At 37.2% G+C, this 13,790-nt stretch overlaps 1 protein-coding gene across 1 annotated transcript; it reads left to right on the top strand.

Annotated features, from left to right (window-relative positions):
• The first annotated feature begins 980 nt into the window (after positions 1 to 980).
• Positions 981 to 8,954, top strand: igfn1.4 (immunoglobulin like and fibronectin type III domain containing 1, tandem duplicate 4). Its single transcript, XM_057337799.1, has 22 exons — positions 981 to 1,003; positions 1,995 to 2,117; positions 2,674 to 2,813; positions 2,918 to 3,017; positions 3,202 to 3,225; positions 3,318 to 3,369; positions 3,490 to 3,679; positions 3,868 to 3,981; positions 4,175 to 4,343; positions 4,430 to 4,702; positions 4,785 to 5,156; positions 5,255 to 5,379; positions 5,456 to 5,597; positions 5,678 to 5,971; positions 6,063 to 6,362; positions 6,438 to 6,617; positions 6,867 to 6,995; positions 7,105 to 7,184; positions 7,284 to 7,476; positions 7,578 to 7,871; positions 7,944 to 8,264; positions 8,885 to 8,954. Exons 2-22 carry the CDS (start codon positions 2,018 to 2,020, stop codon positions 8,887 to 8,889), a joined length of 3,597 nt encoding a protein of 1,198 aa, XP_057193782.1. The 5' UTR covers positions 981 to 1,003; positions 1,995 to 2,017; the 3' UTR covers positions 8,890 to 8,954.
• Positions 8,955 to 13,790: the final 4,836 nt, after the last annotated feature.

The raw sequence follows: 13,790 nt of genomic DNA, 5'->3' as shown, positions 1-13,790 counted from the left end.
GATTGTTTGAGAAATGCAGGAGGTGTTATTGCGCTGAATGATGGAGGACACATCTAGTGTTTTATCGATAAGACTCAGTAATAGTCCGTTGTGTAAATGCAACACGTTCTTTTAATACCTGAGATCCATCAGACTTAACACGTTCCTGCTTAATTGGTAGAGCATTGTGCTAGCAACGCAAAGGTCATGGGTTTGATCCACAGGGATCATACATACTGATAAAGAATGTATAATGTGAATGCACTGTAAGTCACTTTGGATAAAAGCATCCGCCATGTGCATAAATGTCAATTTTATGGCATAGCTTTACATTCACAAGAATCCTAGCTACTGCTGTTTATCGTGCATGTGCTAAAAATAATGAATAACTTATTTTTCCAGCCAAAATGATGATTGTATTTTATTACTTGATTTGTTGCAATTTTTCTTTAGCGTTTTGTTTCCACATGGAAGCCCCACGCACGCACAATTTCAAACAGAAGTCTCTATAAAAGTCAAATATGTTTATGTTTGTTTTTTGAATATAGGGCTGTTAAACGATTAATCGTGATTAATCACATCCGGAATAAAAGCTTGCGTTTACATATTATATGTCTGTGTACTGTGCTTATTTATTTCGTATTTATAAACACATACACGTACCTGTATATATTTAGGAAATATTTGCATATATATAATATTTAAATCATTTAAATTATTTATAAGCATTTATTGATTTTTTTTACATTTATGTATGTACATACAGTATGTGTATGTGTTTATAAATAGAAAATTAATATGCACAGTACACAGTATCATGTAAACACAAACTTTTATTCTGGATGCGATTAATCGTAATCGTTAAACAGCCCTATTGAAATATTAAACTTTTTTAATAAAATGAATTCATATTTTTTATTATTTTATTTTATTATTTAGACAGCCTTATATTGTTGACTACTGGAACAACGTTGAATTAACATTTTGGACATGTCTCAACCTGCAGAGATTCCCACTGATAAAGGTAAGCTGTGTTTGGGTCAATACATTGTAGTTTGCAAAGACGAACATGCAGTGCAGTCATTTACACACAAAATGTTTTGCATCAGCCATTGGTTGAGTAAACTATATAAACAAACCCAAACATAGGTTTAAATTAACCTAGAAAATGTCCATATCTGACCCAACCATGAGTTTAAACGACCCAGTATAGATTAACTTAAACCCAATGGATGGGTTAGTTCACATTGGGTTGAAACAACCCAGCACTTTTAAAGTGTACATTTAAATCCAGTTCCAGTCAAATACATTAAGAGACAAGTGAATACACCTGTATTGAATGTCTACATTGCCAGAACACATGTGAAACGCTTATCAAGCCTTGAAGCCATTACATTACCAGCTGTAATTTTTGGAGTATATTTAACCACTGTAATATAATAATGTCCTCTTACAGTTCCACCAGGCAAGCGCATGAGGTGTTTGAATGGTTATTAGGCTAGATTTGCTTTAGGGTCCTGTATCCCTTTTATTTGTTTTGCTTCAAACTTAAAAGGGTACAACGCCCTCATGTGGCCAATTTGAATAAATCGCTTTTGAAAACAACATCTGCCATTCCAGCTCTTTTGGGAATAACACCCCTGCTGGAAAAAAACAACAACAGAAGCACCCACAGAAATTCTAATGGTATTAATGTTTATAATGGGAATCATGCTGCTGGTTTAAATGGAAACTGTAATGGTCTCTTTGGGTCTCTGTGGATGGGAACGAACAGAACCCCATTGAATCCTAATTGATCTAAAACACACTTTACTTTAACACTTTTTCTTTACTGGTACTTTTTTACATTTTAATTGTATTTTGTAATGGAAACCAATAGGATTTGTGTTGTTTTTTCCATCAGGAACAGGCATACACTGTGTGTCCAATAGAGTGGTATATGTACAACTACAATAATAAATTGTTTAATAATAAAAATACATATAATTAAATGACTAATGTGTATATCTTTCAAGTGGAGATCAAGAAGAGGTCAAGGATGCCGGGTGTTATGATCACCCAGTATGTGAAGGAATTGCCTCGTGGAAAAACCACACCTGATTTCACCAGGAAACCCATGGCACTTACAGTTCAAGAAGGTATTTTTATGATAATTTTGTGTTGTTTAAAGTCCAACTATTTAATTTTATACAGGGTAAAGATGAACTATGCTTACCCGTACAAAAAAAGAAGCTTATTCAAGTGTGCTATTATTATTATACTTTTTAAAGCTAAAAATAAGAAAGTATACTTTCATTCTCTTTTTTATGTACTTCTCAGAAAACATAGTTGTAAACTAGCTATACTCGAAGTTTACTAATGTTACACTTAAAGTAAACTTAAAACTACACTTGTAAATAAAAAATCAGGCCACTTTAGTGCCAAGTATTATTGAAATATTGTACTTGTAGTATACTCACAGTACAAGTATACAAGTACTAGTATTTACTACATAAAGTATACTTAAAATATACTTTTCTTAAGTATACTTAATAAAATAAACTTGTAGTATACTTATTTTTGCAGGGACAGCTTTGTTACATTTAAGCAGTCTCCATTTAAAAATCATCAGGAAGCATCAGATGTTGTTACAGATGTTATTAGACCAACAAATTACACTTAATTATAATACATGTTTATCTTTTTTTACCGCAGGCAAAGTGGCCATTTTCAAAGCAGTCGTGAGTGGAGATCCAGCACCGACTGTAACGTGGACTCGCAACAAGGGCGACACATCTGATCCCGAATTATATAAGACAAAATATGACCAAAGGTCTAGAGAACATACTCTGGAGGTAACATACAAAGTGACACAATTTGTAATAAAAATTTTTTTATAAAATAATGATTGATATCTTAACAGGAATAACTTTTAACGTCATTTTGCACACCACAACAGATACCAAATGTGAAGGTAGAACAAGCCGATACGTACAAATGTTTCGCCACAAATTCATACGGGAATGCCGTGTGCACGGCTACACTAGGTGTCATGTCAGGTAGGCCATACATATACAGTATATGTGACAAGGCATAGGTCCAGACGATATAAAATATTGATATTTAATATTACCTGATTCAATTTCTTCGAGAAAAAAAAGTACAGATCAATGAATTTAATCTGGATAGAAAATGTATTTTCTATGCGGTATTCTTGTTGTTATTCTTTGCTCTTTCTTTTAGTTGGATTCAAAAAAACACAAGCAGGTTTGTCCTGGACAACATTGTACTGTTTCATTTTGTAGTTTATTTTAATATCATTTCAAGAAATTAAATGTTATTCTTTGTTGTTTCTTAAGATGCCCAAACAAATGATCCCGAAGACTTCAGGAAAATGCTTAAGAAAACAAAGTAATTGCTTTATCTTCTCAAATGCTCTCATAAAGATAAGTGTTATGATAAAAACAACAGTGCTCGTGTGGTTCCTCCTATTAAAATTATAAGAGACAAACTGAGCTGCGTTTTGTCTAGAATTGTCAAGAAGAGAAAAGAAAAACCAAAGAAAGAGGGAGAGATTGATCCCAAATTCTGGGAAGTGATGCTGAGCGCCAAAAAATCTGATTATGAGCGCATATGTCGGGAGTTTGGAGTTACAGATTATCGCTGGATGCTGAAACAACTTAACCTGAAGAAAAAGGAGAGAGAGGATGAACAAGCCAAGGTGATGCTCAAGATTATTCTTATTTATTCAAGATTTATTCTTCTAAAATTACAGACAAACCATTACAAAAATTGGTCAATTTATATCAGGTTTATCAATAAAGGTTCGCTCAATTTTTGCAAAAAACTTTGAATGCTTCTAAGTTTTTAAGTGTCAGAATGTACAACTTTTTTATTTGTGTCCTTCAGGTGGTCGAGAAAGTTGACAACATGAAACCGATTGAAATAAATACAAGTGGCAGGGCTGAATTTGAGTTTGATATGAAGCTCAACGACCCAAACAGTAAAATATATGTCTACAAAGTAAGCTCAACTACTTGTCAAAGAAACACAAATTCCCTTCTTTGAACAAAGAAACACGTTGATTCATTTTTGTCTATAAATATAAGCAATAATTTGTTACTATGCATCTTACAATTTACGTTGGATTTTTGTTTTGGTTACATTTAAACGTAAAAATGACCTCATTAACCTCAAACTCTTGAATGTTTTCTAGAACGGTGATATGCTTGACTTTGGAGAAGGATCAGATGATTCTTCAAAACATAATATGAAGAAAACTGGTGATAATTACTTGTTTAGTATCAACAATGTTAGTCTGAACGATGGTGGATTATACCAAGTTGACGTTGAGGATGTGAACGTTTTCTCAACAAACTTTACAAGTAAGCAAACATTTGAATTACAAATTCAAACATTTCTTTCTTTTAATCATATCTGTAAACATCTACTTTACTAATTACCCCCACAGTTCCGGATGTGGAGTTTAACGGCATGCTAAAGGATGCTAAAGCCGTTGAAGGACACGATGCAGTGTTTGAATGCATTCTATCCGGACCTGTACCACAAATCACCTGGTGCGCCAATGACGTCTCTGTTAAACATGGAGACAAGTACAATATCACAGTCTCCGAGGACAAGCTCACCCACAAATTAACAGTGAAGGACTGTAAACTGGAAGACAAGGGCGTGTACACAGCTATCGCTGGGATTAAATCGTCCAGGGCCACTCTTGCTGTTGATGGTATTTCATGTAATTCTTATACACCACTGTATTCTTCTACAAGACTGTACATGTTAATTGATCAAATGTTGTATTGCTATAGAGGATCCTAATGCCAGGGGGAAAGGTCAAAGTGGTGCAAGTGACGGAGCCGATGATCGTGCAAGACGACTGGCAGATGAGCACGCTAGGCTGCAGAGAGAAAACGACGAAGCGGCCAGAAGAGCCAAAAGTGGTGATGGGAGTGGTGACGGAGGGGATGGAAGTGGTGATGGAGGGTATCGAAGTGGAGATCTTGGTTTTGGAGACAGTAGCGGAGGAGATGCAAGAGGGAAGAGTGGACTGGGAGGTGAAGGTATAAACGATGATGCAAGTGGGCAGCACGGAATGGGGAGAGGAGATTTAGGAGCGGATGGGTTGGGAGGCATGGAATCAGATGTGGATGGATCTAGTGGAACTGCTGGAGATGGTACAGGTATGTTTATGACATTGTACCTGTTGTATATTTTGCCATTTTAAAAACGTTACGTCGATTAGCATTGGCGGTAACCCATTAGTACGTTTTCCTTTCAGATGGTAAAGTTGGCTTTGCAAACGGGTTGTCAGACATAAACGCCCTCCGTGGCAAGTCTGCTGAGCTTGTGTGCACACTGAATACTGACAAAGTTGATGGAGTGTGGTATAAAAATGGAGAGAAGGTATGTCTGCATGTGTTAGCTTTACATGTGACTGGATGTGCTGACCAGAATAACATCCATGTTCAAAATTCATCAGCTGACTTCCACAGATGGAGTGATGATTTGTAAAGATGGCTGCACGCATAAACTCATAATCCAGAATTGCAATGACGCAGATGCAGGTCTGTATGAGTTTGAGGTGAACGGTTGCAGGACACAGGCCACGGTGAGAGTTGGAGGTAAGTTCAGTATTCCTTTTTAAACTTGAAAGTATATTTAAAAAAATATTTTTGCTAAAAATTGCTCCTGTATTTTACAGATCTTACTGAATTCGATCCCGATGCCTGGCAAAAGTTCTCCAATCCTGTGATGGTAAAAGCAGGTCAGAGCGCATCTTTTAAAATGTCATTTACACCTCAAGCCTCTCTGGAGATCAAATGGTTTAACAAGGGCTCTGAGCTTCACGACGGCGGTTCGGTAAAAGTGTTAAAGGAATCCAACCACAGTCGTCTTCAAATGAAAGACTGTCTGCGATCGGACACTGGAGAAATCAAAATACAGCTCAAAAACCCCTTCGGTTCCATCGAAGCCGTATCAAGTCTTATTGTTCTAGGTGAATAATATTAGCATTTTAATCTTCACCAAACTGCTAATATTCCACATACTACAGCAGTTAAAACGCCTTGTATTTCTGCCCCTCACAGATAAGCCAGGTCCACCGCAAGGCCCGCTAGAAACAAATGAAAGTACATCCTCAGTCCTTGAATTGAAATGGAACCCTCCAAAAGATGACGGTGGCGCCGAAGTGACAAACTACATAATTGAGCGCCAACAGGTCGGGCAGAATACATGGAAAAAGGTTGGTGATATTTTATCTAACCATCTTACCTTCAGAGACAGAAGTGTGTCCCTTGGCAAGAGGTACACCTACCGCATTTACGCCGAGAATCTCGAGGGCATCAGTGAGTCGATGGAGACTGACAAAATCATGGCTGGCTCTTTAAGTAAGAGACTGCATGCCTGTTTTTTTATATTGAGCCTTGTCAAAGTCATCTAATATTTGAACAATCTGTTGGCAGTGTTTCCTGGCCCACCGGCCCCTCCAAAGGTGAACAGCGCTTTCAAAAACTGTATTAACCTCACATGGACTCAACCAGAGAAAGATGGAGGAACTAAAATTTTGGGCTACCTGCTGGAGAAATGTAAAAAAGATACCAACCAATGGGTGACCTTAAACCCGGTCAATGAACCTATTCAAGGTACGGTATTTTAAACCAAAGGGGAGCTAGTTAGGTTGTCCTAAAACAAGAAAAACAATTTATAAGCAAAAAAGTTATTTATGATCAGCTATAAAAAAATAAGTGGGTCACATTATAACCAAGTTTCAAGAGCCAAGTTTGAATTCCAACTTTATTAGGAAACTGCTGAGTCTGGAATCTTAAAACCAACTAGGACAATTCAACAACTGACCCCAAATTTATGCAAAAAGTGATCTCTGCTACCCACAGGTCTGAAGTATGCAGTGAAGGATGTGTCTGAAGGGTCTGAGTATGAGTTCAGAGTATCAGCTATTAATATGTCTGGTGCTGGAGAACCAAGTGCTCCATCCGTCATGGTCTGTGCTAAAAACCCCAACAGTAAGTTAAAGGCAGATTACCAAGTAAGATTGTCTGAAAACGATTTTGACACGGGTCATTTCATAATTTCTAATATTTTGTAACTTGCTTATGGCTGATCACATTTTAGTGAAGCCCTACTTCAAAGATCCTGAAGACTTCATGGTTGTGAGGTCAGGAAATTCCATCAGAATCAAAATCAATTATGAGGTAAGGGTTCATACTTTCATAATAAATCTTACACTTTGCATCTGTCTACTGAATTTTCTTCGATGCTTAATCTTTAAAATGTTGATATTCGACATACAGGCCTCCCCACTGCCAGAAATTCAATGGCTAAAGAATGGTGAACCTGTATCTCCCTGGAACCAGATCATTAGTACTGACGGCACATCCACGCTTGTCGTACCCTCATCAAAGTACTCAGACTCCGGTGTCTACACCATTGTGGCGAAAAACTCAAGTGGGCAGACCAGCTTTGACATAGAGGTCAGAGTAGCAGGTATAGTCTAGATATTTCATATCATTTGACCTAAGTACAAATAACAATTCCACAAATATTTCCCCGAATTTAATAACTATTTCTTCTCAATGTGGCCACAGATGAACCCAAACCTCCAGGCCCAGTGGAACTGGAGCAGGTGGTTCATGGTAAAGTCATCATCACATGGGCTCCATCTCCAGACCAGAAGAATGACGACCGACTGCATTACCTGGTCGCAGAACACAACTCCAACACCCACATTTGGCGCACAATATCCGACCACCTTTTCAGTACAACCTACACCACCAACATTCAACCAGGTCTAGAATATCACTTCAGAGTCTATGCAAAAAATGATCTAGGACTTTCCGACCCTTCAGATTCACCAACGTGGGGCTTCAACAGCAACAGAGGTAGGTTGCAGAGCCATAACCAGTTTACCCTATTGTGCTATCAAATTTTACTTAAATTCATGTTTTATCTAGTTTCCGTACCCTCAAACGTGTCGGCCATGGGCTCTTTGGAAAGGCCACCATCTATCCTGGTTCCACTGAAACTCCACGCTCCACCGAAAGGATATCAGTGTTACATGACCTGTGCTGTTCGTGGCTGCCCCACACCACACGTCGGATGGTATCATAACGGGATATGCATCAATTCAAACCACAACTACTACATCACAAATGCTTTTGGAGTCTGCTCCATCTACATCCTTAGAGTTGGGAACGAAGACAGCGGCGAGTACAAAGTGGTGGCAGTCAACTCGCTTGGAAGGGCAGAATGTTCTACCGTATTAAAAGTGAAGGGTACAGTATCACAGTTGCCATGACCATTTCAAAGTGTTTACCACAGTGACCTGATTTATTTACATGATGATTTGTCCTTCATGAGTGAGTCACGCTGCTAATAATTTTGAATGGGGTTAGGTAATACAAACGGCCAGTTTGGTCTATAGCCTGTGCCAGGGCTTGTCAACAAGCAGGCCAAATCTCGGAAGTCAATCATTTTTATGCAGCCGCTTGATTGATTGAGATGAAATCACCACGCTGCCATGTCAAACCCATCTGATGTATATATGTAAATAAGCAATTGACAAATCTTCAGATAGAAAAGAGGCACTGCAGTTCATAACAGGGTATTCGGTCATTCACATCTTATCTTATTTTTCTTTGAGTGTTATACCAATGTGTTATGTCAGCGAGCTTATTGCTCAAATAAAGTGATAATATGAACTGCCATTGTGCTTGAATACATCCCATAGAAGGTTCAATCTCAGGCTTGTTCTGCATTGACCAATACCCATCAGTTTCTCAGATCTAAGAATAAAACTGGATCCATCTGTTGCCTTATGCACAACACTTCTTCTACATCTTTTTTTAAAGAACTGATTTTTACTGATTCACCCTCACTTTTTTCTTTATTTCAGAATAATCTGATGCCTGCTGGATGTTCCTTCGATGTTGGATTTCATGCATAAATACATGTAGCCAAGGGAGTGCAGGCAAACATCTGCATACGTACATTGCTAATGATGCATGCAATATTGTCTAAGTAGGCCTACTACTAAAATATATGAATGCATATGTGTAAGTGCAAATAAACATTTTCTGACAAGCAGACTTTGTCTTTCTTAGATTTAAAAAACACTTACTACTGTATACAATGTTATTCTGGTTATTTGTCGCAATTTTGATTCATAAAGTGGTAAGCTCTACTGGACATCCTTGGTTGACTTAAGTATAAAGATTCACAGATATATTTAATATCATAACACAATATCAACGTATTTCACATCGTCTTTTTCTGTAAATGTACAGTTTAAAGACATTCAGATGTGTTAAACATGCTGATATGTGTGTCAGTGATAGTGTGACACGGGTCCCAGTCTCAGCATGATTCCTACCATAAGCAACTCCATGTCAAGCAGGCATTTCAAACTTGCTGTAAAATTAATTCTGTTGATCAGTTATAGCCTAGTGTACACAAGGGTGTACTGCAGAATGCACTTGTACCACAAAAAAAACCATGGTTAATTTTCGTAAGGGTTTACAGAATACACTAATAAGAAATGATATAATATAAAAATATAATATTACATTATTGCAACCCCATTATTGGTCCCCGCCCACCCTTTGGAAAGCTAACTACGGTTTTATTACAGTAAAAGTGTAACCTTGATTTTTGGCTATTTAAAACCCATTTGCATTTAAATGAATGTGCTATGAGCCCTGTTAGCCTATCCTCACAGCAGAAGCGGATTAAGACATGGCTACTGCTGACAACGTGTGAATAAACGCTCACCTGGAATTAATATCGTGCTGTCATGAACTCATAAACAGGAACATTTGTATCCCGCGTGCACGTACCGAATGTTCTCGAGGTCGAGTGCCGCGCGCTTTTGGTTTTACCGCACTACCAATCAACTCACAGCAGACGTATAGACGTCACGAGAGAACAACGTCATTCTGTCCAAACATACTTACTGTCGGTACACGATCCGGGATGCCTGCACGATCCGTCCGCGCATGCGCATAATGACGTAGTAGATAATTCTGTTTAGCGACGACACTGCACGATCTGTTCCACGCTTGAGCACCTTTGTACCGCGACTTTCACTACTGTCCAGTCCACCTCTGGTCTCATGTCACTTCTGTGTGCACACTATGCGTTGAAATACTCTGTAACGTTTCCCCAGACTTGTTTGTAGTTCTTTCTTCATGTAAGTGCAGATAGTCTAGGCAGAAATGCATATTATGTTCCTTATTGTGTTCTGTAAACACCATTGAAGGGATTATTCCTCATTTAGATTATATAGATAGATATATTAGCCTATATATAGACCCATACTAATACAAAATGAGTCGATTTAAAGTGAACTAATATTAGCAGCTTTTAATGAAAACCGTCTTTGACAATACTACTGACCTCAGATCGAAACACAGCAAGTTAAGTAGGCCTAATGCCATGCAGCAATGAATCGCAAAGGGGAGTATGGAGGAAACTGAAGGTTTACAGTGACAGACTCTCAAGACTCAGACTTTATTCCACATGTAACCAAAATCGTGTATGTTCATGTAACAACTCCTTTATTATTTTGGATTGGCAACCACGTAAACACATCGTAATGCATAGCGTAAGCTACATTTTAATAGACCCGCCATGAACTGTTAAATGAAAAACACAATGTAGCCTACAAAAATATGCCGCCAGTTGTGCCGTCTGGCCGTCAAGTGTTTCATCGCATGCTTGATACCAATAGTGTAGGGAAACCGTGACGTTGTTTACTACGTCATTATGCGCATGCGCAGAACGGATCGTGCAGGCATCCCGGATCGTGTACCGACACGTGTACCGACACTTACATTCGCATTTATTCAGACATTTGTGGCATTAAAAATAAATTACGGGAAGAGTTTACATTTTTTTAATACTAATAAAAAATGTATAATATTGTGCGAATATACAAAAATTGTAGATTTTAAGTTAGTAGCTACTGGCCGAACAAGCCATTTTTTCTTAATAGATGTTTAACAAGACAGAATGATAACATCAATAACAACATACATATTTGAGCCTTTTCCAACTGTGGCGGTGTAGCTTAAGTTGAGATCTTTTCACAATGTCCATTGAAAGACTTGAAAGATGTAAACATTCCAATGATGCAATACATTGAGTGCACGTAAACTTATTAACAGATAAGCAGCTGCTTCAATTTACTTTTTCCTCTGTACATGATAAAAAATAAAGGATGAAATTTGATTCTTCAGCAACATAATAACACCTTTGCCCCATTACAATAAATCTTAACCTAATGACCTGATGCATTTTATGTAAATTATCAATTCAGGTGCTAAGGAACAAAGTCATGGAGTTATAGGCCTATGCGCTTTTACGGAGCTCAAATAATGTTAACACTAGCTTGTGAGAGCTGCTAAGCTGTCTGGGCATGTAAAACATTGTCAGCTCTTGTGAATGTGAAATGCCTCTGCGGCCAAATATCCAACACATAAGTCATAAGATCCATTTATTTATTTGTTCATTCTGGGGTGAGTAAAAGAATCAGTAACGGAGTTAAAACATTAAATAGTGGCATTCTAAATACTGTGCACTATACAGCTTACAAAACATAGAATGTGCAATATACTTTACTTTGGTATACTGTACGTCTTATCTTATGTTTCATTATGTGATACCTGAGTATTATAAGTATACAAAAATGGTATAAAAAATGGCATGCAGCACATTATAATTATAAAGTACACTTGCATTCTAAACACACACACACTTTTGTGTTTATTTCAAGAAATGCTAGCAGATATGCAAAAAGGAAATTAATAATTTGCAATAATATGCAATGCAATAACGCAAACCCTTTAAGTTCTCCAACGTCAGAATATGACTGTGTTACCAGCATGCATCATTAAAATATAAAAATAGCACATCCATTAACACAAGAATTTACCACACTACCTCCATCTAAAGCCATCATAAAGTGTACTGATATAAAGAAACGTTTGTGCTGCCTTCAAACATCGCTCGATTTACACACACGTGTATGGTTTAAAGGGTCTTACGGCGTAAATGTGATCCTTTTTATTTTTCTGGCAAAGGTCAGGTCACATCTTGTCCGTGCCAGTGGCGAAAAGACAGTCACAAAAGCAGCTTGAATGTCACTCTTACCATTTCCAGAAAAAGCGTGACCACGAGCCACACTCATGCCGCTGCCATAAACCTTACCCGAATAACAATTTAATATGACAGCTAATAAGAGTCGACCGCTTGAAGGGTTTCAAAATTGGCCCAGTACTGTTTTATTGCTGAACAAAATGGAGCGGCAGCATTGAATTTGGGGAGTCAAAGACTGTCGGGTTGAGAGATGCAGCTGGACTTTAAGGTGAGTGGCTTTATCCTTCTCTTACTTTGTTTTGCCAATATTAGAACTTGTTTATTATTAATAAATCTACAAATATGTTTTTATCCTAATTTATGGGAAGATGCAAAGTAGCGATGTTGGATTATTCGTGTGTGACATTGAGACTAAAGTACATCATTGTGGGTGATTGTCTTCTTTCTTTCTAGAGCTTCATGTGCTAAGTACAGTACATATTTGTAAATGTCAGATTATTTGAAAAATGTCACGTTTATAATAATATAACCACAGTTTAGCTATAGAAAAATAACTGTCTTTGTTGTCCAGTAAACATATCAAAAAATATTTTAAAAAGACACATTTTGTTTATTTTTTATAAAGTTTCTAAATGCGATTTTGATGTTTGTGGTTTTTTAACTTAATTGTTACATAAGGTTCTCCTCAAATTCTGAATTGATGAATAGCTCTTCAAAATGCATATATTTTTGCTCTTCTTTTATGCTTTTATGTGATCTTCAAACATATTTCTAGTTGGGGCAAAATTTCACAGCCCAAAAGTCATCGTGAGCTCATAGGTTTGTGAGGTATGTGACCTATCAAAAGCAGAAGGGGAAAGTCAATCCCTCCTGTGGCTCACAAAGTCATTGGTAAGGCTCCTGTGAATTTTAAGATGCTCTAATAAAGATTTTATGATGGTCTTGTGTTACTTTAACCGCAATAAGAATTATATATATTATATCAAGCTCATAATATATCTTTATTGCTTCGTTTTCTGAAGGTAAGTGACTGATTTTCAGTGATTAACTAGACATTAAACAGATGCATGCAGCTGTTCTATACGGAATACATACTTCAGATATAAGAAAATATTGTTCTCTCATGTTTTTTTTCTTATAGTGACATAGGTTCTGATTAGGACAGTAAAGAGTGAATATTTGGTATGGGTTTGATATTGTCTTTCTCAGAGACAGATTGCCTAGTTTTTAACTGGATAAGAACTACATTTAAGACATTTCAATGGCACGGCGAATGAACGTAGTTAATATGACTGTCAGATGGTGTTTCACACATGTATCCACAGTGGTACAGCCCATCTTCTCATGAATATAGGTTACACCACAATGCAACGAAATGGTTCACAACCCTGAAAACTTCCTGACTCTAAAATGAAATATCAACATGCATTTAAAAATACTTTATGATTGAACAAGACTAAGTGTTTTTAGATAAAAGCATGTATGCTCGCTATATAAATTGTCAGACACATTCAAATTTTTCCTCTGATCTTTTTAAGACGGCGCAAATATATTCTGAATTAAAGCAAAACCTTGTGCTCTGAAGATGCAGAAACCAGCAGAAGGAACATCTGTATGTAAGTATGTTAACATCTATTTACTGTATTTTGTGTTTTTATCAGTTACACATTTGACATCAATAAAACTAAAAGGATGACCTACAAAAC

Source organism: Triplophysa rosa, linkage group LG7 (assembly GCF_024868665.1).
Source record: "Triplophysa rosa linkage group LG7, Trosa_1v2, whole genome shotgun sequence".
NCBI lineage: Eukaryota > Metazoa > Chordata > Actinopteri > Cypriniformes > Nemacheilidae > Triplophysa > Triplophysa rosa.
Note: the sequence above shows the minus strand (reverse complement) of the source record. Positions and strands in the feature narration are given on the sequence as shown.